Source organism: Pituophis catenifer, unplaced genomic scaffold, assembly GCF_029215685.1.
Source record: "Pituophis catenifer annectens isolate HBS135680 unplaced genomic scaffold, rPitCat1.0.hap2 SCAF_3, whole genome shotgun sequence".
NCBI lineage: Eukaryota > Metazoa > Chordata > Lepidosauria > Squamata > Colubridae > Pituophis > Pituophis catenifer.
The window spans coordinates 17,683,013-17,710,202 of NW_027256883.1; the positions used below are offsets into that span (position 1 = coordinate 17,683,013).

Consider the following 27,190-nt stretch of genomic DNA (forward strand, 5'->3'; position numbering starts at 1 on the left):
ACAACATTTCTCAGGTTTACTACACCAATGGAAAATGAATTGTGACATTAGTTTGTCATTTCACTCATGGATATATATATATATATTTTAAAGCCACAACTATCTTTTATGAAAACATCGTTTTCTAGCAAAGCTACAACTAGATTCTGGTTAGGTAGAACCTAAACACATGAAATATTTTCTCCTGCTGCAAATTATTCTTTCAACAGAGACACAACACAGTATTTGTAAAAGGTTCCACTTCTGTTGATAGTTTAGGATCCTTGTGTGACCTGGCTTGTATGAGTATCAGCATAAAACTTATAGGAGTATTAATCTATTGTGCAATGCTAGTAAGGTTTAACAACTCAAACAGGAATTCTAATTTGGATTTCCAGAATTCTAGTAATCTCCCAATTCACAGGGCTGCAATTCTTGAAAGATAAACATGTGCTAGGTAGTGCATGGGGAATAGGTAAGGCCAAAATTATAAGGAAAAATGGAAAACCTAAGAGAAACATCCTTGTTTATTTTCCTAAATTAGGAATTTTAGGAATTAAAAATAAAGTGTGTGCATGTGTTCTTATTTTAAGAATAAAATAATATATTCCTTGCACTTAAAAATAATACTATTATAGTCTGGCCTAAGATTCAGAGGTTGCAATCTGGTACTTGTGAATAATTCTGAGAACCGAACTCACCACCTTTTGGGCCTAGGAAGGTATAGCAATAGCAATAGCAATAGCAATAGCACTTAGACTTATGTACCGCTTCATAGTGCTTTTACAGCCCACTCTAAGTGGTTTACAGAGTCAGCCTCTTGCCCCCAACAATCTGGGTCCTCATTTTACCCACCTCGGAAGGATGGAAGGCTGATGGAAGGCATAATTAAATCCTGAAATTTGGCAGTCCATGTCAATCCTGCTGAAATTAGACAGCTGGGCATGGTGGACCGTAAAGCATGGTTTTTTCAGCTAAAAAAACCCAGCAATACAAAGTACAGCCTGGGTTCAAGTCCCGAGTGCCACCCAATGGGGTGAGCTTCTGTTACATGCTCCAGCTCCTTCGAAAGCATGCAAATGCAAGTAGATAAATAGGTACCACTTTGGTGGGAAAATAACAGAGCTCTGTGCACCTTTGGCGTATAGCCATGCTGGCCGCATGACCACAGAAATTGTCTTCAGACAATGCTGGCTCCCTTGTCCAAGAAAGGGAGATGAGCATCGTTGTCTTTCTTGATTGCATGTATGCGATATATTGCACATTTGCTAAGAGCTTTTATTTCTCCTATAACCATCAGAGCACCAACATTCAATTTTCTGCTAAAGATAGTATTATAATACTGTGGGATGAGGGAGGGGCAGGTTGTAAGTTAATAGACACAATGTTCTTGGGAAGATCAACCTAGCAACTGAAAACATTGGCTGAGTGGAAACTGTCCCAACACCAGAGGTGAGATTCAAACATTTTTACTAACCGGTTCGGTGAGTGTGGCTTGGTGGGCGTGGTATGGCTTGGTGGGCATGGCAGGGGAAGGATAGTGCCCCCATAGATGGGGGCAGGGCCAGTCAGAATTTTTGCTACTGGTTCTCCGAACTACTCAAAATTTCTGCTACCAGTTCTCCAGAACTGGTCAGAACCTGCTGAAACCCACCTCTGCCCAGCACAATATGTTTCATGCACAGCTGACATATCTAAAACATTACAACAGAGAAAGAACCTGAGGAAGGAAAGAAGGAGAAAAATGTAGGTCACTGAGAAAATTCTGTGGAGCAATGGATGATATTTTGGGGCCCTCCATGCTGTTGGTAGAGAGGTATTTCAGAAACATTTGTGTGGGGAAGAAAACAAAAGATTTCATCTGAAAACGAGGATGAAAGTTGTTGGTGTTTTAACAGAAATTTCTACCTTATTCTCACTGAAGAAAGAATATAAATATATATACACAAAGGCCACTATTGCTATTGTCTGCCTCTTGCCAAGCTAGGAATTTTGTTGCATCCCAAACTGATAATAATCCCTTCTGTTCCTAAAACCTTGGTTCTTAATACTACACCCACTTTTGGGGACATGGGAATGGTGCTGCTGAACCGAGATAGCAGCTGCGATACAATCTCAACATAAACACAGATTTTCCCCACCACCACCCCTGAGAGTGTATATACTGTACTTATGGCATGGGTTGGGTGTGTTCGTCTCAGTGCTTTAGAAAACAACAAAAGTATTCCAAAACATCCTTTTGAACGCCACTCCTATTTGATGGACACGTTGGACTCTGTTTGAGAGTTGAGCAAAATCAGCTAGGATGTAGCGGAGCTGGTGGCCTCTTTCCGATGCTATAATTTCCATCTTCTTAAAGCCAGGGTGGTGCTGCATCCATAACACACCGTTGTTACAAAGGAAAAAATCTGGAGTGGAAGAGGAGGCACGGAAGAAGAAATAGAAAGGAAAACGGGTATCAAAGTTTGGCAGTTGCGCTGGTCTTTAATGTTCGTTTTCTAGATTGTTATTTTCACACAATAAACACTGCACGTTGCACTTCTTGAAACATTCAGTGTTTCGTAAACTTCATGTCTGTATTTGGCTTACTTCAGTGGTATGTTGCTCCCGGTTCGGTCCGGTTCTTTAGAACTGGTAGTAAAAGCGGTGGGAGGCTCCGCCCACCTGCCCAGACGTCATAATTGACGATCTGCGCACGCACAGACGTGTGTGCACACTCCCATTGCGAACCGGTAGTAAAGGTACGTAGAACCCACCCCTGGTTTACTTCATAGGGAAGGGAGCATGCGCCCACATGGGTGATGTATGATCTTTTGTTGTATGCTGGGTATGTCTATGGAGATCTCAGTCATCCAAGTCATGGTTGTCCCAAAGGTGCTTTTTCAAGAGGCAACTGGACTTTCTGGGGTTTTTTTTGAAGACGTTTCACTTCTCATCCAAGAAGTTTTTTCAGATATTGAGTTGTAATTAGTTTTTAGGATTGTCTTACAGGAGTCCTCACTTAATGACAGGCCTTAACTTCAAAGTTATGATAGATCAGATCACCCCAGTGGTGAAATTCAAATTTTTTTACTACCAGTTCTGTGGGCGTGACTTGGTCGGCGTGGCAGGGGAAGGATACTGCAAAATCTCCATTCCCAGCCCACTCCAGGGGAAGGATACTGCAAAATCTCCATTCCCAGCCCACTCCAGGGGAAGGATACTGCAAAATCTCCATTCCCACCCCACTCTGGGGCCAGCCAGAGGTGGTATTTGCCAGTTCTCTGAACTACTCAAAATTTCTGCTACCGGTTCCCCAGAACCTGTCAGAACCTGCTGGATTTCACCCCTGGATCACCCCCAAAACTACTTACAACTCAACATTTATGGAGCAGAAGAAGCTTCTTGGATGAAGCTTCTTCAAAGAAAAACCAGAAAGTCCAGTTGCCTCTTGAAAATGCACCTTTGGGACAATGCTGGGCTGGAACCCTGAAAACCATGAATACTTAAGAGAGAATGCAGTGTAGTGGCTGGAGCAGAAATTCTCCACCTTTAAGTTGCTAAGGAAGAGAATGTGAAGAAGAGGCTGTAGGCACTTTTGTTAAAATGGCAGTCTAGAGGAGAAGGCCTACTCCATGGCAGTTAGAGGGCTCACAATCTAGCCACACTGATGAGCCTTCTTCCTATTCGGTAGTGCTGCTATCACCTGCTGAGCTCCACAAAGGTGGTAATAAGCAGCATGAAAGAATGGCTCACTACCCAGATTGGGACCCAGAGTTTGGTGCTGCCTGGGAAGAAGGATTAAAACAGCCCCAACCTCCTCATAACTGGAGAGTTTGTCTCTTAGGGGACTGGAGCAGGGGTGGGTTCTACTAACCTTTACTACCGGTTCACAACGGGGCTGTGTGCGCTTCCTTGCTTTGCTCGTGCGCGCGCAGGAGTGTTTTGATGATGTCAGGGTCAGTGGGCGGAGCCTCCCGCCAGTTTTACTACCGGTTCTATAGAACTGGTGCGAACCGGGGGCAACCCACCACTGGACTGGAGGTTAAAACATATGAAGTACGATTGCAGGAACTGCGTATGTCTACTTTAATGAAAGGAAGGAGACATGATAGGAGTGTTCCAATATCTCAGGGGCTGCCACAAAGAAGAGGGAGTCAAGCTATTCTCCAAAGCACCGGAGGGTAGGACAAAAAGCAATGGGTGGAAACTAATCAAGGAGAGAAGCAACTTAGTTCTAAGGAGAAATTTCCTGACAGTTAGAACAATTAATCAGTTGCCTCCAGAAGTTGTCAATGCTCCAACACTGGAAGTTTTTAAGAAGATGTTGGATAACCATTTGTCTGAAGTGGTGTAGGGTTTCCTGCCTAAGCAGGGGGTTGGACTAGAAGACCTCCAAGGTCCCTTCCAACTCTGTTATTCTAATCGATTCTAAAAGGGAACTGAAAGTGAGTGTGGGTGTGTCAAGAAGGGAGTCAAACTGGAAAGGCAGCAGAGATGTCCTTATCCCCAAAGATAAGCAGTCTTCAGCGAGGAGAAGAAAACTGCAATTCTTGGAGCTGCAAGACTGACTGAGAAGCAGAGCTGAGAACAGGTGAAAAAAAAAAAGACTGACCACAGTCTGCAAGCCCACTGCATGTAGCAGCCCAGATGCAGAATTCCAGAAACTAGTTCCAGAAAGAGAGGCCTGTGAGGGCTGGCAGAGAGAGAGAAGTCTATTTGCCAGCCTATAGAGAAGACAAAAGGGTTTTCACATGCAGATAGACTGCGATGGGCTACAGGAGCAGAAGACCCACCAAATGACTATCATAATTCAGACAGTCATTAAATGAATGGTCATAGGAGTGGTGCGGTGGCCTTGAGGTGGAGCTCTCGCCTCACAATCAGGAGGCTGTGAGTTCGATCCTAGATAGAGGCAGATATTTCTCTCTCTCTGGGCACAATGAGAATATATCTACCGAACCAATCTCCGTATTGGCGTCAGGAAGGGCATCCGGCCAGTAAACACTCTGCTAGCTCCATTCAGTTGCCCAGACTCTACCCTGCAAGGGATTATGGGGTTGCTAAAAGAAGATGGTGATTAAATGAATGCTCATAATTCGAGGACTAACTGTAGTTAGATTTGCCTGATCACCGAACATCCCTGAGTGATACTCACCGCAGCTGCTATGCTTAAATTATATTCATGGCTATCTAGAAGTGCTCCATGGGTGGTGTTGCTTGAGACGAGATTGGTGGTCTTTAGTGGGTGACTGTGCAAAGATGTTGTTGCAGTTTGCAGTAAGAAGGTCCCAAAGTAGAAGACAAAGACGGCTGCATGGTAAAGGAAATCCTGGGGGAAGCAAAATGCAAAAGTAAAAAAATTGAAAAGATTGAACATTTGCAGGAATCAAATGATTGGCTGCGCAAAATAGATTATGTCTCATGTCATCACATTATTCTTGTATGTCTAAAAGGGTTTTGAAGTATTTCTAGCAGGACTACCAGATTCTGTAGCAGCTTTGTTCCCTAAGCTATCCGTCTGGTAAACTCACAAGATTCATTTTTCTCACCATATACATATATACATCCGAACTAGACTATGTCGTTTCTCTGTGTCATATAATAGATGTGGGTACATGCATAATTTTCTATCTATCTATCTATCTATCTATCTATCTATCTATCTATCTATCTATCTATCTGGCTATAAGTGGCTAAGACGCTGAGTTTGTCGATTGAAAAGTTAGCAGTTCAGCGGTTCGAATCCCTAGTGCCGTGTAACGGGGTGAGCTCCCATTACTTGTCCCAGTTTCTGCCAACCTAGCAGTTTGAAAGCACATAAAAAATGCAAGTAGAAAAATATGGACCACCTTTGGTGGGAAGGTAACAGCGTTCCATGCGCCTTTGGAGTTGAGTCATGCCGGCCATATGACCATGGAGACGTCTTCGGACAGCGCTGGCTCTTTGGCTTTGTAACAGAGATGAGCACCGCACCCTAGACTCAGGAACGACTAGCACATATGTGCGAGGGGAATCTTCACCTTCTATCTATCTATCTATCTATCTATCTATCTATCTATCTATCTATCTATCTAGTCATGTTTTATGTAGTGTATATTGGAGGTAGTGACCCTTTGAGAGCTGTATGCAGTGAAATTTCATTTTAATCTATGCTGATTAGTGTACATTCAAAGTGACAATAAAGTTATTCTAAATCTAAGTCTAATCAATGGAACCCAGAACATGCTATTTATGTCTGTTCTTACAGGATGAAAAGAAGCTAAAGTCCACCTAGTAGCTAGAATTAAAATGAGGACTCCAGCTTCTGTTAAAGAGAGAATGAAGGACTGAGTGTCCATGGAGATTCTCAAGGTCATCGTTGCCCCAAAGGTGCTTTTCAAAAGGCAGCTGAATGTTCTTGGGTTTTTTCTGCAAACCGCTTCTCATCCAAGAACTTCTTCAATTCTTCTTGAGAAGAAGCTTCTTAGATGAGAAGTGAATGCTTTCAAGGAAAAAAAAACAAGTACATGTATACATCCGAACTAGACTGTATTGTTTCCCTGTGTCATATAATATAGGTCGGTGTATGCATAATTTTGTAATACTCAATTTTGTCATGTATACGTAGTGTTTATTGGAGGTGGTGACCCTTTGACAGCTGTATACAAGGGAATTTCATTTTAATGTATGCTGATTAGTGTACATTCAAAGTGACAATAAAGTTATTCTAAGTCTAAGTCAGAATTAATTTGCAGAATTTTTTTGGCCTCAGGGCTGGGATTACAACACAATATCCAGGAGTCTGCCATTCCTGTGGTCCTGTCCCTAGGTAAAGGTAAAGGTAAGGGTAAAGGTTCCCCTGCACATGTGTGCTAGTTGTTTCTGGCTCTAGGGGGCGGTGCTCATCTCCATTTCTAAGCTGAAGAACCAGCGCTACCCAAAGATGTCTCTGTGGTCATGTGGCTGGCATGACTAAACGCCAAAGGTGCACAGAGCACTGTTTCTATCCCACCAAAGTGGTTCCTATTTTTCTACTTGTATTTTTTAGGTGCTTTCGAACTGCGAGGTTGGCAGAAGCTGGGACAAGTAATGGGAGCTCACCCCGTTATGCGGCATTAGGGATTCGAACCGCTGAACTGCCAACCTTCTAATCAACAAGCTCAGCATCTTAGCCACTGAGCCACCATATCCCTAGCCACTGAGCCACCATGGTCCTGTCCCTAGGCAACTATTAACCAGGAATGATCCCGCTTAGCATTGGAGGCCAAAGGTGGGCAGAAACAGTTGACTTACGGAGACATTTTTACTGAAAGGAATGCATGATGTAATATTATCACTCTCAGGGTGAGCCTGCTGTTCTCCCTTCTGCCTGCAGTTCCCAAAGCTGAATCAAGAAAACATGACCCTCCTTTGAGGCAAAGAATAGAGCAGGTGCAATTTTTTAAATAAAAAAAGCTCTTTAAGTCTACCCATCTAATTTCTACCCCTGTGTGAGTGTGGTTGTTAGTCTTAACTCTTGGAGATGGCAGGTTTTGGGCAACATTTTCAGAAGTGTCCCAAAGGTGCTTTTTTCAGGAGTTTCTTGTTTTTTATTTTGAAAACATTTCACTCCTCATCCAAGAAGCTTCTTCAGCTCTGACAGGATAGTGGGAAATGGAAGGATTTATATTCCTTGCAGACAGCTGGTCATTTGCATCCTTTTAGAGCACGCACTTGGAGGTTTATCTGTGTCCTCAGGGTCACCTGAGTAGTGCTAATGGTTCTTGCAGTCTGCAATTTTTCCTCTGGAAATCCATTCCTTATTCCCACACCATTCAAAGAGTATCCACCCCAAATTGTATAGCTAAAAGTTTGTAGAGGTTCAGTTGCCTCCTAAAAAAAGCACCTTTGGGACAACCACGACCTGGATGACTGAGAATCTCTACAGATTTTCAGAAGTGGCATGTGATTTCCACCTTCCTCTTCCGAAGGCTAAGAGAAAGTGACTGCCCCAAAGTCACCCATCTGATTTTATTTCTAAAGCAGGACTAGGACTGGTTTGGTCCAAAGCAGCAGTCACCAACTGGTGGTCTGTCGACCACTGGTGGTCCGCAAGAAAATTTTGGTGGTCCGCAGAAAAATTATTTGCATTTTTTATATTGCACTAAATCAGGGGTCCTCAAACTACGGCCCCTGGGCAGGATACGTGCAATGAATGTTTGTGTTGCTGCAGAGAGTCTCCCCATTCAGGGTCTTTTTGTACGGGTTGGAGGGGGCAGGAATTCTGACTTGGGGTCTGTATACCATATTTTTCAGATTATAAGACACACTTTTTTGTCTCCCAAAAGGGGGCAAAAATGTCTGTGCATCTTATAGACCAAATATTGCCGAAGCCCAGCCCACCCGCCAGCCAGCCATCTTTTGGCCTCCGCACACCCTGTTTTGGGGCCTGTTTTCAACCTTTTTCAGGCCTTTTTTCAAGGTTTTTTTTTTTGAGGCTTTTTCAGCCTGTTTTTTTAGAAAAAACAGCCCAAAAAAAGCCTTGAAAATGCCCCCAAAAAGCCTCAAAATGCCCCCCAAAAAGCCTCAAAAATGGGCCAAATGAAGCCCAGAAATGGGCCAAAAGAAGCCCCAGAAATGGGCCACAAAGCCTCAAAAACGGGCTGCAAAAAGCCTTGAAAACAGGCCAAAAAAAGTCCCCAAAATGGGCTAAAAAAAAAAGGCCAGAAAAAAGGGAAGCCAAAACCTTTTTTTGTTGTTTTCCTCTTCTAAATTTAGGTGCATCTTATAGTCAGGTGCGTTTTATAGTTTGAAAAATACGGTACTTAGAATTCCCAAAAGCTCTTAATAAGGAACTTTCTCTTATCTTGAATAAACTTATCATCATGAAATGAGTGGATCTGTCCTCTCATTGACTGCTAATTGGTTTAAAAAAAGAGAAAGCAAAGATGGGGGTGGGGGAATAGAAAGTTTCTCCTCAACAAGGGGGAAATTAGATGGCCCACAACCTATTGATTTTTCCAGGAAGCAATCATAATGTGTTTATGCCCAGAGGATATAAGGAAAACTAGTGGCCAGTCTCCTTCAGAGATTTATTGTTTCTCTTGTAAATGCCTGAGGATGATTGTGAACTCAATCAAATTGTATCCCTCACGGCAATTCCAGACACATCTCTGAACACAGCCCTATTAACAAACCATTCAACAATCAGCATAGTTTGTATGAAGCCCAGGAAGAACGAGAAACGTTCATTCAATTTTAATTTTAATACAAGTCTATTAATTTCCTCATTCTCCTAGGTGAATACGAATAACAGAATTGGAAGGAGTCTTGGAGGTCCTCCTGTTCTTTCATCAAACTCGGTCATCTATGAGTTGAATCTGCAGATCAGTGTATCCTTGGGACATAATTATGTACAATAATGTTTTACAACAACAAAAAATGGATACCAAAATTTGGGCCAATTTATTTTCCAAAGCACCAGAGGGCCGGACAAGAAACAATGGATGGAAACTAATCACGGAGAGAAGCAACCTGGAATTAAGGAGAAACTTCCTAACAGTGAGGACAATTGACCAGTGGAACAGCTGGCCTTCAGAAGGTGTAAGTGCTTCATCACTGGAGGTTTTTAAGGAGAGACATTTAACTTGTCTGAAATGGTATATATAGGGTCTCCTGCTTGAGCAGGGGGCTGGACTAGAAGACCTCCAAGGTCCCTTCCAACTCTATTCTATTCAGAATACGGGAGAAAATTACGTCAGGAACAAACGCATGCCAAACATAGAGATTTTCAGGTGGATTTTTAAAAAAACAAAAACAAAAACAAAACCCACGTTGAAATGCTCACGATACAGCAGACCTGACCAGGGTCATTTTAGGTTTCAATGTTCACTTTAATACCGAGCAATGGATCTTTCCTTGTTTACTGTGCAAACAAAGGCAGAATTAAAGTTAACTCGGCTTGTGAGTTTGCAGCTTTCCAGAGCAAAGGTGCCCTTGCAATCCCAAAAAAGAATAAACAAAAGAAAGCCAAAATCCACAACCAAGGCATCAAGAGAACACACAAGTAAATCATCATGAACTTCCATCTTTACAAGTTCATATGCGTGCACAAACATTAAAAAAAATAACACAGCAGTAAGCCACAATTGCATTAATGGAATTGCTCCTCCTGTGGATTTATAGCATGGATAATTCTTTTGGATTTGGGCCTGTATACTCAGCAATTCCTCAAGTAGCTCCTTACAATTGGCATTCTTAAAAGGAGTCTCGGCTTCCTTCCGTACTTACTGTGATCTCCCCTATACTCACAAAAACGGTAATTCAAGAAAACTTTTCACTTTAGATAAAACGTACATGCAGAACATGCAGGAATAAGCCATTCTTTCATCAACCATCTCTATTTTTTTTTGTTTCGCAATGCTTAGCAGCAACACATTGGGCAGTGACAACTCATTTCTACCAATGGGTCTTCTAAAACAAACAAAAAAAAACCAGCCTTCATTTATTAATACCGTGTTTCCCTGAAAATAAAACTCTGTCTTATATTTTTTTGAACCCTGAAATAAGCGCTTGGCCTTATTGCCATGTGCTCAAAAGCCCGATTGGGCTTATTGTCAGGGGATGTCTTATTTTGGGGGAAACAGGGTAGTACAGATAGTCCTTGAGTTAAGACTTTAGGCTTAGCGACCGTTTGACGTTATGATGGATCTCCCCTCAGGCTACCTTTCCCCAGTTATGATGGCCGCCTCCACCCTTGAGGTCATGTGATCACATTCTGGGCACTCAGCAACCAGACTATATGGTCACATGACTACAACTTATGATTTTTGCTGGAAAATGGTGTTTACTTCAGGTTTTGACAAAAAAAAAAGCACATTGCAGTCAATAAGTTTGCTTGATGACTGCAGGGTTTGCTCAATGACCACTTCAAAAAAAGGTCATAAAATCAGGCGCAGTCATGTGATGACCCATTTAATGACTGGCACAAATTACAACCATAATTATGGGTTTAATTACAGTTGTAAGTCAAGGACTATTGTAGGAGAATCTGCTTTATTAATCCCGATGATTTAATGTGCCAGATCCAACACTAAGGCAGTGTTTTTAAAAGCTTTGTTTCAACAGGTGCTTGGATTGTTTGACCCAAGCAAACCCCAAATATGAACCTTCTCTAATCTGGCATCTGTAATGGCTAGAAGGAAGAACCTTGAGGTACAGGAGGGAAGAACTGCAACCAAGTTAATAGTCAGATAAGAGAAATATGCGTGCAAAGCAGTGGTGAGTTGTTATTGGTTCGCCCCAGTTCAGGTGAACCAGTAGCGGTGGCAGCGGCAGGCTCCCCCCACATGCCCGGACATCATAAAAATGCTCTGTGCATGCGCAGAAATGCCGCGTACTCATGAAGCAAGCACCCGCACGCTCCCAATAGCGAACCGTTAGCGAAGAAAATTGAAACCCACTACTGGTGCAAAGCAGAAATATAATTTGAGAGTACCATTTCAGACATGACCCAAAGGTGCTCTTTTTCAAGAGGCAACTGGACTTTCCAGTTTTTCTTTGAAGACGTTTCACTTCTCATCCAAGAAGCTTCTTCGGCTCTGACTGGATGGTGAGAAATGGAAGGATTTATACTCCTTGCAGACAGCTGGTCATTTGTATCCTTTTAGAGAGTAGTTGAGGCCACTAGGAGGTTATACTTTTGACACCAATAAACCTCAACGAATCCCTAAAAGAATGCAAATGACCAGCTGTCTGCAATGATTGTAATTTGAGGACTACCGATATGCCGAAGCAAAATAAATCACCTTGTAGTTTTGTGATAAGTATAAATTCATTCCTGAAAATCCCTCTGACTTGTTCCCAGTGTTTTTTTTTTAACTTGCAGCCTTTTTGCATGCTTACCAAACGGTTCCAGTCGATGGCAATTCTCTCTCGATAACTGAAGAGGAAGACCGAAAGGAAGGAGAGGGAGGTGAAACAGGCCGTCACAGATACAAACATTACCCAGCCTTGTAGCAGAGGCAAAGGAACTTTTGTAGCAGCTACTAGTATCCATACAAGTGCTCCAAAAAGCTGTAAGACACAAACATATAAAGAAACTGTAAGGAAGCATACGCACATACATGCCTATGACTCTATTCCTTTTTGTGACAAAATTATACATACCCTGTTTTCCCGAAAATATGGCCTATCCAGAAAATAAGACCTAGCATGGTTTTTACGCCTGCCTAATATAAGCCCTACCCCCCAAAATAAGCCCTACTTAGGAGCCTGCGCAGCCCATTCCATCTGGTCGCTCACAGTACCGCAGGGTGGTGGTGGAGCTGCCTCATGCGCCTTGCACCGGCTTACCTCAGGGCCCCTGCAGCCAGGCCATCCATGCCCCAATACCTCGCAGCAGCAGCCATGTGCAGCAGGAGCTCACATGGCCGCTGGCCCACTTTTTCTGCTAGCTTGTGGCCAAAATGGAGCAGGAGGCCGAGCAGTGTGTTGGTGCTGCGGCTGTGAGGCAGGTGTCAAGGTGTTGATGACTTGGCTGCAGGGATCCTGAGGTAAGTCACCGTGGGAAGCATGGGGCAGCTCCATCCCCCATCACCTCATGGCCACGGCACCAATGCATCACTCAGCCTCCTGCTCTGTTGTGGCCGCGAGGAAGCAGAAGAAGTGGGCTGGTAGCCACACGGCATCCTGCTGGGTGGGGCTGCTGGAGCTGCCGCTAAAAGGTGAGGCAGGTGTTGGGGCATGGGTGGCCTGGCTGTGGGGGCCCTGAGGTAAGCCGGTGCAGGTGCATAGGGCAGCTCCATCCCCTCCACCTTGCGGCGGTGGCACTTATTTTAGCTTTTTGCTCTACAGACCTGTGAAGGTCACAAATACAAGGACTGGTTGGTTGCAAAGTTAGTTTTTAATCACTGTTGCAATAATGAATAATTATTATCTGAGACAGTCACTAAACAAGGACTACTTATATGTTTTTGTTTTTTTTTGGAAAATATATGCAACTCACCCACCCACCCACCCACCCAAAAGACACCCCCCCCAAAACCAAACACTACTCAAAAAGAAATTATATGCAGATAAATCTCCAGGGCTTGTGTATTTTTAAATTGATAAGTAATTCTGTGGTAAATCTTTTCCTGTCACTTGCTTAGGAAATCAATAGAATTTCTTTTTTTTTTAAACAAGGTGTTAAAACATTTGGGGAGAAAAAAAGAAATTAAAAAAAACCCCAGCATTGCTACTAGGCAAAAGCGTTGATTTTTATACTGGTTCTTCTTTACCCTGTCATGGAGAAATTAATCTGATATACTTTATCATTGTATCCCCATGGGAGAATGTCTTTCCCTGCTTTAAGCCGCAATGTGATATCCACTTATCTGGGAAGAAGATTCCACTGAACATAATGGGACTATTTTAGACTTGCACAGAAATGTACTATAATTTCTTATATTATTCAGGTATTTGAAAAACAGTCGATACTTCTTTCGGGTCTCAAAGCATGTTTCATTCACAGAACAATCTGGATCAATCGACTTGAGCTTCTTTAAAGGCCCAGTGTCTGATTTGACAGTGCGCTATCCCAAAATAGGAAAACCCCACAAAAATGGACAACAAACCCCCCCACAAAAAAGCATATGAGTGCATTGTCTGCTTGTCATACATTCCATCTAAGGCAGTGTTTCTCAACCTTGGCAACTTGAAGATGAGTGGACTTCAACTCCCAGAATTCCCCAGCCAGCATAGCTGGCTGGGGAATTCTGAGAGTTGAAGTCCACTCATCTTCAAGTTGCCAAGAAACGCTGATCTAAGGTCAGACTGTCAACATCACTTAAACTATAGCTGGGTCAAAGTTTGGAATCCGTATTTAGGATAATTTGGTCTTTTAGATTATGATTACTGTAAGATTAAGACTGCAATTTATACAGGTAGCCCTTGACTTACACAACAGTTGATTTAAATTAAATACATGCCAGCTGTCGTGTCCGAATTTTGATCATGTGACCATGGGGATGCTGCAACAGTTTTAAGTGTGAAAAACAGTCATAAGTCACTTTTTCAGTGCCACTATAAACTTTGAATGGTCACTAAATGAATCATTGTAAGCCAATGACTACCTGTATCTTGGTCTGATCTCACGTTGCTTTTTCAAGATCAATCAAGTTTGGCTAGGTCAGTGGTGGGTTGCCCCCGGTTCGGACCGGTTTGCTAGAACCGGTAGTAAAACTGGCACGAGGCCCCGCCCACTGCCCCGGATGTTGTCATCGGCGATCTGCGCATGCGCAGTTCCCGTTGCGAACCGGTAGTAAAGGTAAGTAGAACCGGGGTGGGTTCTAATTTTTTTTACTACCGGTTCTGTGGGCGTGGCTTATTTTGTGGGTGTGGCTTGATGGTCATGTGACAATTCTTTAGGATTTAGCAGCGGTACTGGTCTACCAGGCTTTTAACTGCTTGGAAAGCTGTACCGGTCTACTCATTTATTTCTGCAGGTACTGGTCTACTCATGTATTTTTGCAGGCACTGGTCTACCCATTTATTTTTGCAGGCACTGGTCTACTCATGTATTTTTGCAGGCACTGGTCTACCCATTTATTTTTGCAGGCACCAGTCTACTCATTTGTTTTTGGAGGCACCAGTCTACCACCAAACTGCTGTTTACCACTGATCAGCTGTGGGTTAGCCCTTTGAAGCCCCGCGGCAAGAGTTTAAACAGTTTTTCCTTATAGCCCATCAGCTGGGACTCAGGAGGCAGCAATAGATTGGGGGTGGGACCAAATAAAAGGTAAGAATAACACAGAGAGAGGGTGGGGGGCGGGGGCCCCAGAACCGGTTTGGTGACATCACATTGTCACCGCTACCGGCTTGGCAGAACCAGGAGGAACCCACCACTGGGCTAGGTGTTGCCAATTAGCTGGGTCCTGAAAATAAAAATGAGTTAAAATAAAATTATAAAACAGAAGTACAGTTGCTGTTGCTTTTTCTCCACAGAACTTTGTATCAATCAACAATATAAATCCCTTCAATTTGAAATAACTCTCTCCAACCACTGATAGTAAAGGTAAAGGTTCCCCTCGCACATATGTGCTAGTCATTCCCGACTCTAAGGGGCGGTGCTCATCTCCGTTTCAAAGCCGAAGAGCCAGCGCTGTCCGAAGACGTCTCCGTGGTCATGTGGCCGGCATGACTAAATGCCAAAGGTGCACGGAACGCTGTTACCTTCCCACCAAAGGTGGTCCCTGTTTTTCTACTTGCATTTTTTTACCTGCTTTCGAACTGCTAGGTTGGCAGAAGCTGGGACAAGTAACGGGAGCTCATCCCGTTACACGGCACTAGGGATTAGAACCGCTGAACTGCCGACCTTTCAATGGACAAGCTCAGTGTCTTAGCCACTGAGCTACCGTGTCCCAATCACTGATAAGGTTTATTTTAGCCAAATAAGCGTGTTGGGAGGCTAAGGAGTTTAAATGAGCCACATATTCCAAATCTCATTCTATTCAATGGAGCATCTTCCTGATGTTGTTTGCCTGTCTTTTTGATGGGAAAACAAAAAAAGATTTTATGGAATTAGAAATTGCGTTCCAGCATAGATATCATACAGAGACGAATCCAGCTTCAGTCTCTGACATCTGCTCATAATAGATCTAACAAGGATCTCTTGACTAGAAGTCTGAAGGCAGTGATTGAAAGTAATCAATCTCATCTTTCTTCGTGCATATAATAAAGAAATACAGAAATATTTTGGAGGGCTACATCAAAATTGAAGTTTGTTGCTTTTCTTTTTTTTTTTTTTACAGCTATGCCTCTGTGTCCATGTAATGATTCATATTCCTGTTGCCAAGACAACATAAGTATGATGCCAGTTCCTACGCCAATTACTACAGCAAGCCAATAGTTAGTTAGTTTCGGTTGATTCAGCCACAGGGACGTGTCCTTTGCATCGCCCAGCTACGGCAGTACAGTTTTGTTAGGGCACATTGCCTGCGCTACGGCAAGGCTGCCAAATCACATGCATAACATCCCAACACTATGGAGCCATTCACGAAAAACCAGTGCAGGCATTTGAAACAAACAAACAAGCCAAAAAAGAAAAAAAAAAAGGCTCTGCTGCCAATCACAACAGCTCTCAACTCCCTTTCTGGATTAAAAAAAAAAAAAGCTTGCAAGGCGGCTGTAAGTATATTTGGTTGAACCTACGGGTACTTACAATTTCCCATAGACATGGGAAACCTGATTATGCAAGCCTGTGTGTTCCCATGGGAGGTTTTAAACTTGTTGAATGGAATGGGACAGCCACGAAACTATCAGAATGCCTGCTTTATTTTCTATTTTTAATGCTTGAAGAGGACTTTGGTGATCCCTGATTTATTGGGGTTATGGAGGCATTGTAGTTGAAGGATCAGCATAGAGGGGGCCCTAACAGATTTAACAGAATAACAAGAGTTGGAAGGGACCTTGGAGGTCTTCTAGTCCTGCTCAAGCAGGATACCCTATATCATTTCTGACAAGTAGTTACCCAGTCTCTTCTTAAATGCCTCCAGTGATGGAGCATCCACAACTTCTGAAGGCAAAATGTTCCACTGGTTGATTGTTCTCACAGTTAGGAAATTTCTCCTTAGTTCTAGATTGGATCTCTCCTTGATTAGTTTCCATCCATTGTTTCTTGTCTTGTCTTCAGGTGCTTTGGAGAATAGCTTGACTCTCTCTTCTTTGGGGCAACCCCTCAAATATTGGAACACTGCTATCATGTCTCCCCTAGTCCTTCTTCTCATTAAAATAGACATACCCAGTTGCTGCAACTGTTCTTCATATGTTTTAGCCTCCAGTCCCCTAATCATCTTTGTTGCTCTTCTCTGCACTCTTTCTAGAGTCTCCACATCTTTTTTACATTGTGGTGACCGAAACTGAATGCAGTATTCCAAGTGTAGCCTTACCAAGGCATTATAAAGTGGTATTAACACTTCACGTGATCTTGGTTCTCTCCCTCTGTTTATGCAGCCTAGAACTGTGTTGGCTTTTTTGGCAGCTGTTGCACACTGCTGGCTCATATTTAAATGGTTGTCCACTAGGACTCCAAGATCCCTCTCACAGTTATTCCTATTGAGCAAGGTATCACATATACTGTACCTGTGCATTTTGTTTTTCTTGCCTAAATGTAGAACCTTACTTTTTTCACCATTGAATTTCATTTTGTTAGAAATGAATGAATAAATGTTAAAGCAATTCTCCAAGCCAACTTATATCTAGCATAATGAAGGTGGAGTATCTTTTTCTCATGTTTGTTCCTTTTCAAAGACTAAGGATTTTTCCCCCTAATCTGCCCACTCCTTCCTGTAATAGTCTGACTCCCAGGATCTATTAGACACAGATCACAATGTATGACAACTGCAGGAACGCATATCCTGAATGAAATAAATACTGAAAGTGAGATTTATCCGCCAGAAGAATAAGAGGAAAATAATGAAAGAGGATGTGGAAGCTGCTTGGAACAGGGTGAACAGAATTTCATAATTTCTCATCCTAATAGGAAGTACAAAAGATTATTTTGGGTGGGATGATGATGTGAAAGGAGCTGCAGATGAGATAAAAATGCACCAAAGAAAATACTAATTACTGCAGAATAAATGGTAGAGAAAATATAGAACCATTTTGACAGAAATGAAATACTTTGGAAGTGGGTGAAGAAGGCTAAGCAAGGAACATGGAATTGGAGTTTAAGATAAAATTGATGAAAAGACTTGAAGTGATATAGGTGTATGTGAGTTTTCTAAGCACATTTTTAGAGATTTGTATAAAACGATAACAATCTATGCAAGTGGGGATTGTAACACATGCTACTAATATTAGAGCTCAAGAATAAAAAGATGAAGTCATTAATGCAGCAGCAATGTTGCAAATTATGTAAAGTTTTGTGCAAATATGAAGTTAAAGATTGGTTGCCAAAAGTGTGAGAATAAATGAAGTAACATACAAGAGAAAGTATCTATGAATTTTCATTCTAAGCCCATCTTCTTCAGAACTTCAACAAAGGGAATGGGTCTTTCAACTCCAGTTCTCTAGTAAAAAAAAGATCAGTGTTTCTTAACCTTGGCAATTTTCAGATGTGAAGACTTGAACTCCCAGAATTTTCCAGCCAGGATGGTCCCCAAATCTTATATTGTTAAGGTTGAGAAACACTTATCTATGCCAAAAGAGGAGAGGATAAAGGTAAAGGTAAAGGTTCCCCTCGCACATATGTGCTAGTCATTTCTGACTCTAGGGGGCTGTGCTCATCTCCATTTCAAAGCTGAAGAGCCAGAGCTGTCCAAAGACATCTCCATGGTCATGTGGCCAGCATGACTAAATGCCAAAGGTGCCCGGAACGCTGTTACCTTCCCACCAAAGGTGGTCTCTATTTTTCTACTTGCATTTTTTACATGCTTTCAAACTGCTAGGTTGGCAGAAGCTGGGACAAGTAACGGGAGCTCACCCCGTTATGCGGCACTAGGGATTCAAACCGTTGAATTGCTGACCTTTCAATTGACAAGCTCAGCATCTTAGCCACTGAGCCACTGCATCCCTTCAAAGAGGATAGCCTTATGCAAATGAGGGCAGAGATACAGCCTCTTTAAAAGTTTTAAAGAAGTGATGATTTAGCAAGTATAAATGTCCCACTGATTGAATTTAATTATTTCAAAGAACGATTAAAGAGGCAGGAGCCATGTTGTAGTTTGTTACTGGCTATCCAATTTGGAATTTAAGAAGTCCTGTCCAGCGTCCATCCAGATAGTCTCGTGTCTTACATGACCATAGAAGCACACTTTTTTTGCCCTCCTAACTGTAATTTGGTCACATTTACTGTCCTGCAAACTGAAGAAGGAAATTGACTTTATGATTCCTGGCAGAATCACTGCATTGTTCTTAATGCACTGATCCTGAAACATTTCTAGACACCAGCAGCAAAAGTTTATCGCTATGTCCTATTGTATTGAAAAATGAATAATTTCCAGGAGAATTTGTTACGTAGAAGTAGATACGCATATCACAGGTGTCATCACTGGATAGGTAAATGTTTGTAAGTGGTGCCCAGAGTCACCACTTGACGAGATGGGTGGAACATAAATCAAAGAGGGAGGGAGGGCGGGAGGGAGAGAAGAGAGAGAGAGAGGGAGAGAGAGGGGGGAGAGAGAGGGGGTGAGAGGGAGAGAGAGAGGGAGAGAGAGAGAGGAGAGGGGGGTGAGAGAGAGGAGAGAGAAGAGAGAGAGGGAGGAAAGAGAGGAGAGAGAAAGAGAGAGAGAGGGGGAGAGAGAGAAGAGAGAGAGAGAGGAGAGAGAGAGGAGAGAGGAGAGAGAGAGGGGGTGAGAGAGAGGAGAGAGAGGGAGGAAAGAGAGGAGAAAGAGAGAGAGTGGGGGAGAGAGAGAAGAGAGAGAGAGGAGAGAGAGAGAGAGGAGAGAGATACTCAGAAGTCACTTAATTTCATTTTCTCATGCCAATTCACACTCTCTGTGTCTAAGAAATTAAAACATTGTAGCATCCCAATCAACATATGTATTATATGGATATTGTAGAAATAACCAAAGGATGGACTGGGATCATACATCATAGTAACCCTAACTGTTTTTGCTTCGTTTTGACTTAGTGTGATACGTGACTCCAGCTATTTTAATTGTTACTATAATCAAATAGCATTCCGTATGTTAAAAAAAAAAAAATCCACCACCAAAAGCCAAGCTAAACGTGGCTTCTCGGATTTTTCCCAAACCTTTTATGAGAAGTGGCCACAGTTATTGTATCTTCTTCTACGTAACAATGTAATATGTTACGCCTCTGTGTGTGTTCCTGTTCTCTTATAGCGTTCCTACTGTATGGGCATGTATGGGTGTGCTGGGAAGCATGAATCAGATTATATATGCACAGTTCTGAGTCATGTGAAGCAGGAAGGCAGTGGGTGGGAGGCTTAGAATGGAGAAGTCATCAATATTTGTAGCTCTGGACTACCCTGCTTGCCCTCTGGGATGACATCCCCCTCCCCCAAGATCCAGGTAACTGTTACCTGAGGATTTTGGAAGCCACTAAAGAGCCAATTATGCTCCTAAACTCTATTGGATATACAGCAGTGGCCAAAATTGTGGAAACCTTTTGGGAAAAGTGCATTTTTGAGATTTGATGGCTAATAACACCACTTTTTTTGGTGGGGGAGTTTCAAGACACTCATATTCCACTGCTGGAATGGCCTGGGAATAGCCCAGAGCTTAACCCAATTGAAAATCTATGGAGCCGACTAAAGAAACTTGTTAGTCAGAAGCGATCCAGCAATAAAACTCAGTTAATAGAAGCAATGGTTCAATCTTGGTTTCACCTTATAACAGCTGCAGAACTAAAAGACTTGGTTCACTCCATGGGAAGACGTTGTAAGGCCGTAATTCATGCTAAAGGTTACCCAACTAAGGATTAACTGACATGGTGATAGTTTTTGTATATCTCATTTTTTTCTACGTGTTTCACTTTTCTTCTTTACACTGTAGCTGCTATTCTAATAGCAAATCCCTTATAAAAGTTATCGCATTATATTCTTGATTAAATTATCTTTCCATTGATAATATATATAATTTTATGGTACTACTCCTCCGAAAAAAAAGTTATTAGCTAATTTTAGAAAATACACTTTTCCCAAAAGATTTCCACAATTTTAGCCACTACTGAACTTCCTTCTGTTTTACAGGTAGTCCTCAATTTACAATTGGGAGCAAAATTTTCACTGCTAAACAAGAGGTTGTTAAATGAGTCATGTTGAATTTTATGACTTTTTTTTTGGCCATGGTTGTTAAGCGAACCACCGCAATTGTTAATTGAATTAGGCAGTTGTTAAGCAAATCCGGATTCTCCCATTGAGTTTGCTTATCAAAAGCTGGCTAGGAAGGAAGCCAAATGGTAGTCAGGTGTTAGAGACACTGCAACCATTGTAAGGGATGGCATGCTGGTTACCAAGCACCCAAATTTTGACCATGTGTCTATGGGGATGCTATGATGGTCATAAGTGTGAGGATTGATTGCAAGTCTTCTTTTTCAGGGCAACTAGTTTTTTTTTTTTGTCTTTGTACTTTAAAAAACAAAAAAGAATAATTGTAAGCTGTCCAGAACATTGCGAACTAAGCAACCTATAAACTTAAGATATATATTTTTTAAAATCAATAAAAATAAAAATGACCAACTATTCCTTTCACCAGGGAAAAATATCTGATTTCTTTTTCGCTATAGCCTCATTTTTAAACTCATTTTTAAAGGGTTCCCCCCCATCACATCAAATTCAGCCCTATTCTGATCTATTTTAGAGAATTATCTTGCTGACAGGTGGACAAAGAAAATACCTACCATTTACATAATTTATTTCCACATTTATTAGATTGGAAAAAATAAAAGAACAAAAGACCTCTATTTTAAATAGCTTCTTGTTATCCCTCTCTTCACATTAATCCCCTTCCACAATGGCCAACTAAATGGATTTGTCCTGCAATAAAGTAGCATATTTTGATAGCAAGCAGGCACAAAATGACAGCAGCAATATATACTACCCATTTTGTTAAGGGCTGGCTTCATATCATACCCTTTACTTGGTTACTGATTCATTTTTCAGCTTTGCACAATCCTCTGTATTATAAGTTAATTAAATGGGGTAAGTTTCTCCATTCAACTAAGTCATTAAAAATCTAACTACAGTAATCAAAACCAATCAAGGTTAGCATATCGTTTGAATATAAAAGCTAGTTTAACTCACAGACTTACGACCACAATTGAGCCCAAAACTTTCATTGCTAAGCAAGACAGTTAAGTGATTTTTTCCAATTTAGGACCTTGCTTGCCACAGTTAAGTAACTCACTTCAGTTGTTAAGTCGGTAACATGGTTGTTAAGTGAACCGGGCTTTCCCATTGACGTGGCTTGTCAGAAAATGGCAAAAGATGACCACACGATCCTAGGACACTGCATGTATTTGCATGTATTTATGACACTGTCATAAAAACATGCCAATTGCCAAGTATCCAAATTTGGATCATGTGACCATGGGGGATGCTGCAATGGTTGTAAGTGTGAAAAAAAAGGCCATAAGTCGCTTTTTTCAGCACCGTTGTTAACTTTGAACAGTCAGTAAACAAATGGTTTAAAGTCAAGGGCTCCCTGTATTGCAATTCAGCACTTCATCCTGCATTTACTCTAGTGCTGACAGCAATACTCTTTCAATGGGGCTGCCCTGGAACACCATTTGGAAGTTATAACTCAGAGGTGTTAAACTCAAGGTCCAGGGGCCAGATCCGGCCTGTGGGGTGCTTTGATCTGGCCTGTGGGACCGCCCTGGAAACAGCGAAGGATCTGCCTGTGGCGCCCTCCCGAGTTCCATTTTTGCTGGCAGAGGGTTGCAGGAGGCCATCGCAACTGAAAATGGAGCTTGGGAGCCCGTTTTCGCTGGCAGAGCACTCGGGCCACCACGGTCACCCCTGACACAAGTGATGTTGAGCTGGCTCTCTCACCCTGGCCCCCCGAGGTCAAACACAACCCTGATGCGGCCCCGAGTTTGACACCCTTGTTATAGCTGGTCCAGATTGTGACAGTGCAGGCAATGATGAACACAACATGACATCCCCCTCTGGTCATCACTAATTTGGGACCTGCACTGGTCACCTATTGGCTTTCAGGATGCAATTCAAAATTCTGGTGTATCCCGTATACAGAGTCACCCGTTTGAGATGGGCGGGTATACAAATTGAATGAATGAATAAATGAATGACTAAAAAGCTGCTTGTGGAATTAGACCTGGTTATTTGAAGGAGTGCCTATCACAAATAGTTTCTGTAAGGCCTGGCACAGTGGGTGTGTTATACATCCCTTTAATTAAACAGTACTTTCATTTATCAGGACCTAGGAAATAGGTCTTTTGATATAATATTGGCCTCTGGAAAAAATATCTTCCCAGAGATTCATATAGCTCCCACCCTGATCGACATTCTAAAGATCATTAAAAATCTAGCTTGCTTCTCTTAATGTTGAGCCTCTGTTAGTTTTATTTTATTTTTTTTGTAAACTGTGTATTTTCTTTTCAGATATATACAATTTCCTCTCTTTATTTTATTGTTCTTACTTTTTAAAAGGCATGATGCCCAGAGTCACTTGCAGCCAGGTGGCCTCTAAATTTAATACAATAAAATAATAATAGTTTAATGGGTCGTGTGAATCCAGCAGCTGAGCAAATTGCAAATCCAAATGTGTCTTGTTTGGCTTTGGTCCAGAATGCTGTATATATAGCCAGCTACTTATGATTTATTCCATAAAATAGTATCTGGAAGGCCAGGGGACAGAACTTTCTGGGACAGTAGCAGGATTGTGCTAGAGAAAATTTGCAGAAATCTCTTGGGGAGTTTGTTAGAGTTCCTTGCTAACAAAAAAAATAATTTAAAAAATCAACAATTACATAATATTTAACATTATGACCATGCAGAGTGATGAGACAATGTGGAGAAGAGCACCAAGGAACTGCTCCCAGCAGTTTAGTCATGCCTTCAGGGATAGAGTAACAAAGAAGATGTTTCAAGAGTTGTTTCAAAGTTTTATCCTATGTAAGCAATGACAAGTAGAACAATGTTTGAGTAGGACCTGTGAGATGTTAGCTTTGTACACTGCTATCTAGCTGCATTAATCACTCTTACTTTCCTACACTAATTTGGTTCCAGGAAAGAATAAGCGAGAGAAACAGGATATCGTTGTTTTTCAGACTACCTGTTAAATGCAGGAAAGAACCAAGGTGGTTCAGATACAGGTTTGTTGCATGCTAAAACTCTATACAAGAATCTGAACCACTAACGGTCCAAGTAAATTGGCGGTAGATAAGAGTCAATGGAATTCAAGGTGGGCCAGACTTAGATCTCTTATGGACAATAAAGACTTGAGACTGATGAAGCGTTTGATTCCCTCCTTCGGGGTCAGACTGCTTATCTCCTTCATCACCAAATAAAAAACTTTTGGTGCTTTGTCTTCCCTACTGATTGTCTGTGACTAGAGAGTCCCTTGTCAACATATTGGCAAAAGATTCTGGTTAGGAGTCTCTGCAATGTCCAGATGGCTGTAGAAGGTCACCCAATGATGCTGTGTGATGTCATGGAAAGGCAGTGGTGGAATTCAAATTTTTTTACTACCGGTTCTGTGGGCATGGCTTGATGGGCATGGTGTGGCTTGGTGGGCATGGCAGGGGAAGGATATTGCAACCTGCTCAAGGTTGACTCAGCCTTCCATCCTTTCTAAGGTAGGTAAAATGAGGACCCTGTTTGTGGGGGCAATAAGCTGACTTCGTATAAAATATACAAAAGTATGAAGGCTATTGCTTAACGCATTGTAAGCCGCCCTGAGTCTCCGGAGAAGGGCGGCATATAAATCAAAAAAATAATAAATAAATAAATAAATAAAAATCTCCATTCCCACCCCACTCCAGGGGAAGGATATTGCAAAATCCCCATTCCCTCCCCACTCCTGGGGGAAGGATATTGCAAAATCTCCATTCTGACCCCACTCTGGGGCCACCCAGAGGTGGTATTTGCCGGTTCTCCAAACTACTCGAAATTTCCGCTACTGGTTCTCCAGAACCTGTCAGAACCTGCTGAATAGCACCCCTGTGGAAAGGGATGGGACAATCTGTTGTAGGGTTTTCCTGGAGAGCTTTAAGAGCAGGAGGCAAGCTTCCTTTAACCACCTGAAGACATTTTTTTCACTTTTATGACAAATGTTTTGATGACTCCCACCCCCAAAAAGTAATTAGTAATTTTTTGGGAAGAAGGGAGTAATTTTGAATTTTTTGGAGGAGGAGAAATTTGGCCTCTCTGCTGTTGAACTCATGTGACACTATGTTCAGATGCTGGAGGCCCTGTGCAGACCATATTGATCTTCCCTGTACTAAATCATGATTAAACAAATCATGGTATCATATAATAGATGAGCTAGGCATTATGACATCCCTTTAATCGCACCTGTCAGTGAAGACAAAGTCAGAAGAGGGTGAAGCCAATCCCTAAAATGAGCTGGTGATGAGATGGGACTTTTCTCTCTGATAATTGGGCTGCTAAGGGGGCATTCAGGTGTGTCTTGGGACTTCTCTTTTACCTATCCTTAGTGCACCCTGATCCTGTCTCTGCAAAGAACTGCAGGAAGAATGACATTCAGATACCGAGCAGGCAGGCAGGAAGTGGTTGGAGGAGTAATAACAGAGTGCAGTTTCAACAACATAGGTGTGCTCGAGAAAGGTGTAGGAGAAATAGAGATTAGACTATCGGAAAACATTGCCAGCTTGGTTTCTAGAAAGGATCTTTTGGTTTATTGGCAATATGGGAGATGAAAATCCAGCAAATAGAACAGAATTAACAGAGTTGGAAGGGATCTTGCAGATCTTCTAGTCCCACCCCCTGCTCAGGCAGGAAACCCTGTACCATTTCATACAAATGATTGTCCAACCTCTTCTTAAAAACTTCCAGTGTTGGAACATTCACAACTTCTGGAGGCAAGTTGTGCCACTGATAAATTGTTCTAACTGTCAGGAAATTTCTCCTTAGTTCTAGGTTGGTTCTCTCATTGGTTAGTTTCCATCTATTGCTTCTTGTCCTGTCTTCAGGTGCTTTGAAGAATAGCTTGACTCCTTCTTCTTTGTGGCAACCCCTTAGATATTGGAAGACTGCTATCATGTCTCCCCTAGTCCTTCTTTTCATTAAACTAGACATACCCAGTTCCTGCAACCGTTCTTCATATGTTTTAGCTTCCAGTCCCCTAATCATCTTTGTTGCTCTTCTCTGAACTCTTTCTAGATGTTCTTTCTTTTAAATGCTGTCCTCTCCCTGACAAGGAAATCACTCAGTATGAGACTTGTGTGCATCATAAAAATGTTACAGGAATTTTAGGAACCTTATTAGAGAGAAGTGATGACAAATCATGCCTCTGAACTGACTTTAGTGGCATGTAATCAGTTGTCATCACCACAACACTTTTTGTGCTGTTTGGAAACAAAAACAAGCTGATCTTGAAAGAAAAGGGTGTGGTGATGTAAAAAAAAAAGCTGAATAAGAAGTACAACTGAAGAGGAGATGCTCTGTGGGTATTTTGTCCCATGTTGACTTCTAGAGATAAGTTTCCTCAGGTATAAAGGCAGGAAGAGATCTCCACTTGAGATTCTAGAAAGCTAGTTACATAAAACTGGGCTAAATTACTACCCACCCAACAGATTTATAATTAAATGAGAGAGCAGGAAGCTTTTAGCTAAGTGGATAAGGGAGAACCAAAGTGGAAGGCAAAGGTGTAACGCACAAATGACTAAAAAAGGATACGCCACTGAAGCAGATCTCCACAATAATCTGAATTCCAAAAACGAGTTCATTTCCTGTGTTCCCCTTATACGCCACGGTCAAATCAATAAACCGTGTTAGGCCTTAACATTCACACCATATGCTAAGAAAACATTCGGGTGCTCACAATATCCTAGACTAAGAGGTGAAGCCCCTCCTCCCCATTTTATTTTAGCTTAACCTATTAGGCAGTCCTAGTTATAATAAAATCTGCATCTACCAGCTATTCTGCTTTGAGAAATGCAGCAGCCCACCAGGAAAACAACAGGGGAAAAAAAATTGGAATATTCTACAGTGAAGGCCTTGGGGGAAAATATGCAACATAAATAGGAGCAGGGAAAAGCTGGAGCTTGAGGCTGACGTCGCCAGAAGTTGGGACAGGCGGCTGTTTTTTTTCCCTCTCCTGAGTGTCTGACAGCTGTATGCAAGGTGCAGAATCCAACAGGTGTATCTGCTTCCCAGCATCGGGCTGCAAGACGGATCTGTGCGTAGTCAGGGTGTTGTGTTTTTTCCCCCCCCATCGCGGAAGTCAACTTTTCTTGATCTGCCCAGCTACCTACCAGATCCAGTCCTTCTACCCAGTCGATCGCTTTGATTTTCTATTAAAGGGGACTCGGCCGAAAACAAAGCAAGCAAGCAAGGGCGCTCCTAGACCAAGGGAAGAATAAGAGACGACCCTCCCCTCCCACGATCCTGGCCGGGAAGAGCCTGTCCCACCTGTTGCCCCTCCGCCGCCCACGATTCCTTCCCTCCTCTCCTTCCTCCTCCCGCCCCTCCCTCGGCACTCACGATCTCCAAGCAGATGAAGGCCCCCGAGTAAGTGCGCAGGATTTCCACGCCGGAGGGGAGATTCACGCGTGGCGGGGGGTAATAGGCAGTGGCGTTGGGCGGCGGAGGCATGGAGCCCCCGCCTCGAGCGGAGATCAT

At 42.4% G+C, this 27,190-nt stretch overlaps 1 protein-coding gene across 1 annotated transcript; it reads right to left on the reverse strand.

Moving 5' to 3' along the window:
• Nucleotides 1–1,907: 1,907 nt before the first annotated feature.
• Nucleotides 1,908–27,190, reverse strand: MAL2 (mal, T cell differentiation protein 2). Its single transcript, XM_070942040.1, has 4 exons — nt 27,053–27,190; nt 11,824–11,994; nt 5,117–5,290; nt 1,908–2,387 (listed from the first exon to the last, which is right to left on the reverse strand). Exons 1-4 carry the CDS (start codon nt 27,188–27,190, stop codon nt 2,316–2,318), a joined length of 555 nt encoding a protein of 184 aa, XP_070798141.1. The 3' UTR covers nt 1,908–2,315.

Coding starts and splice junctions, on each gene's coding strand:
- MAL2 (XM_070942040.1), bottom strand. CDS start 27,190: ATGATCTCCGCTCGAGGCGGGGGCTCCATGCCTCCGCCGCCCAACGCC. Junction 11,995..27,052: donor CCTTCATCTGCTTGGAGATC/GTGAGTGCCGAG, acceptor TGTGTCTTACAG/CTTTTTGGAGCACTTGTATG. Junction 5,291..11,823: donor CCATCGACTGGAACCGTTTG/GTAAGCATGCAA, acceptor TGCTTCCCCCAG/GATTTCCTTTACCATGCAGC.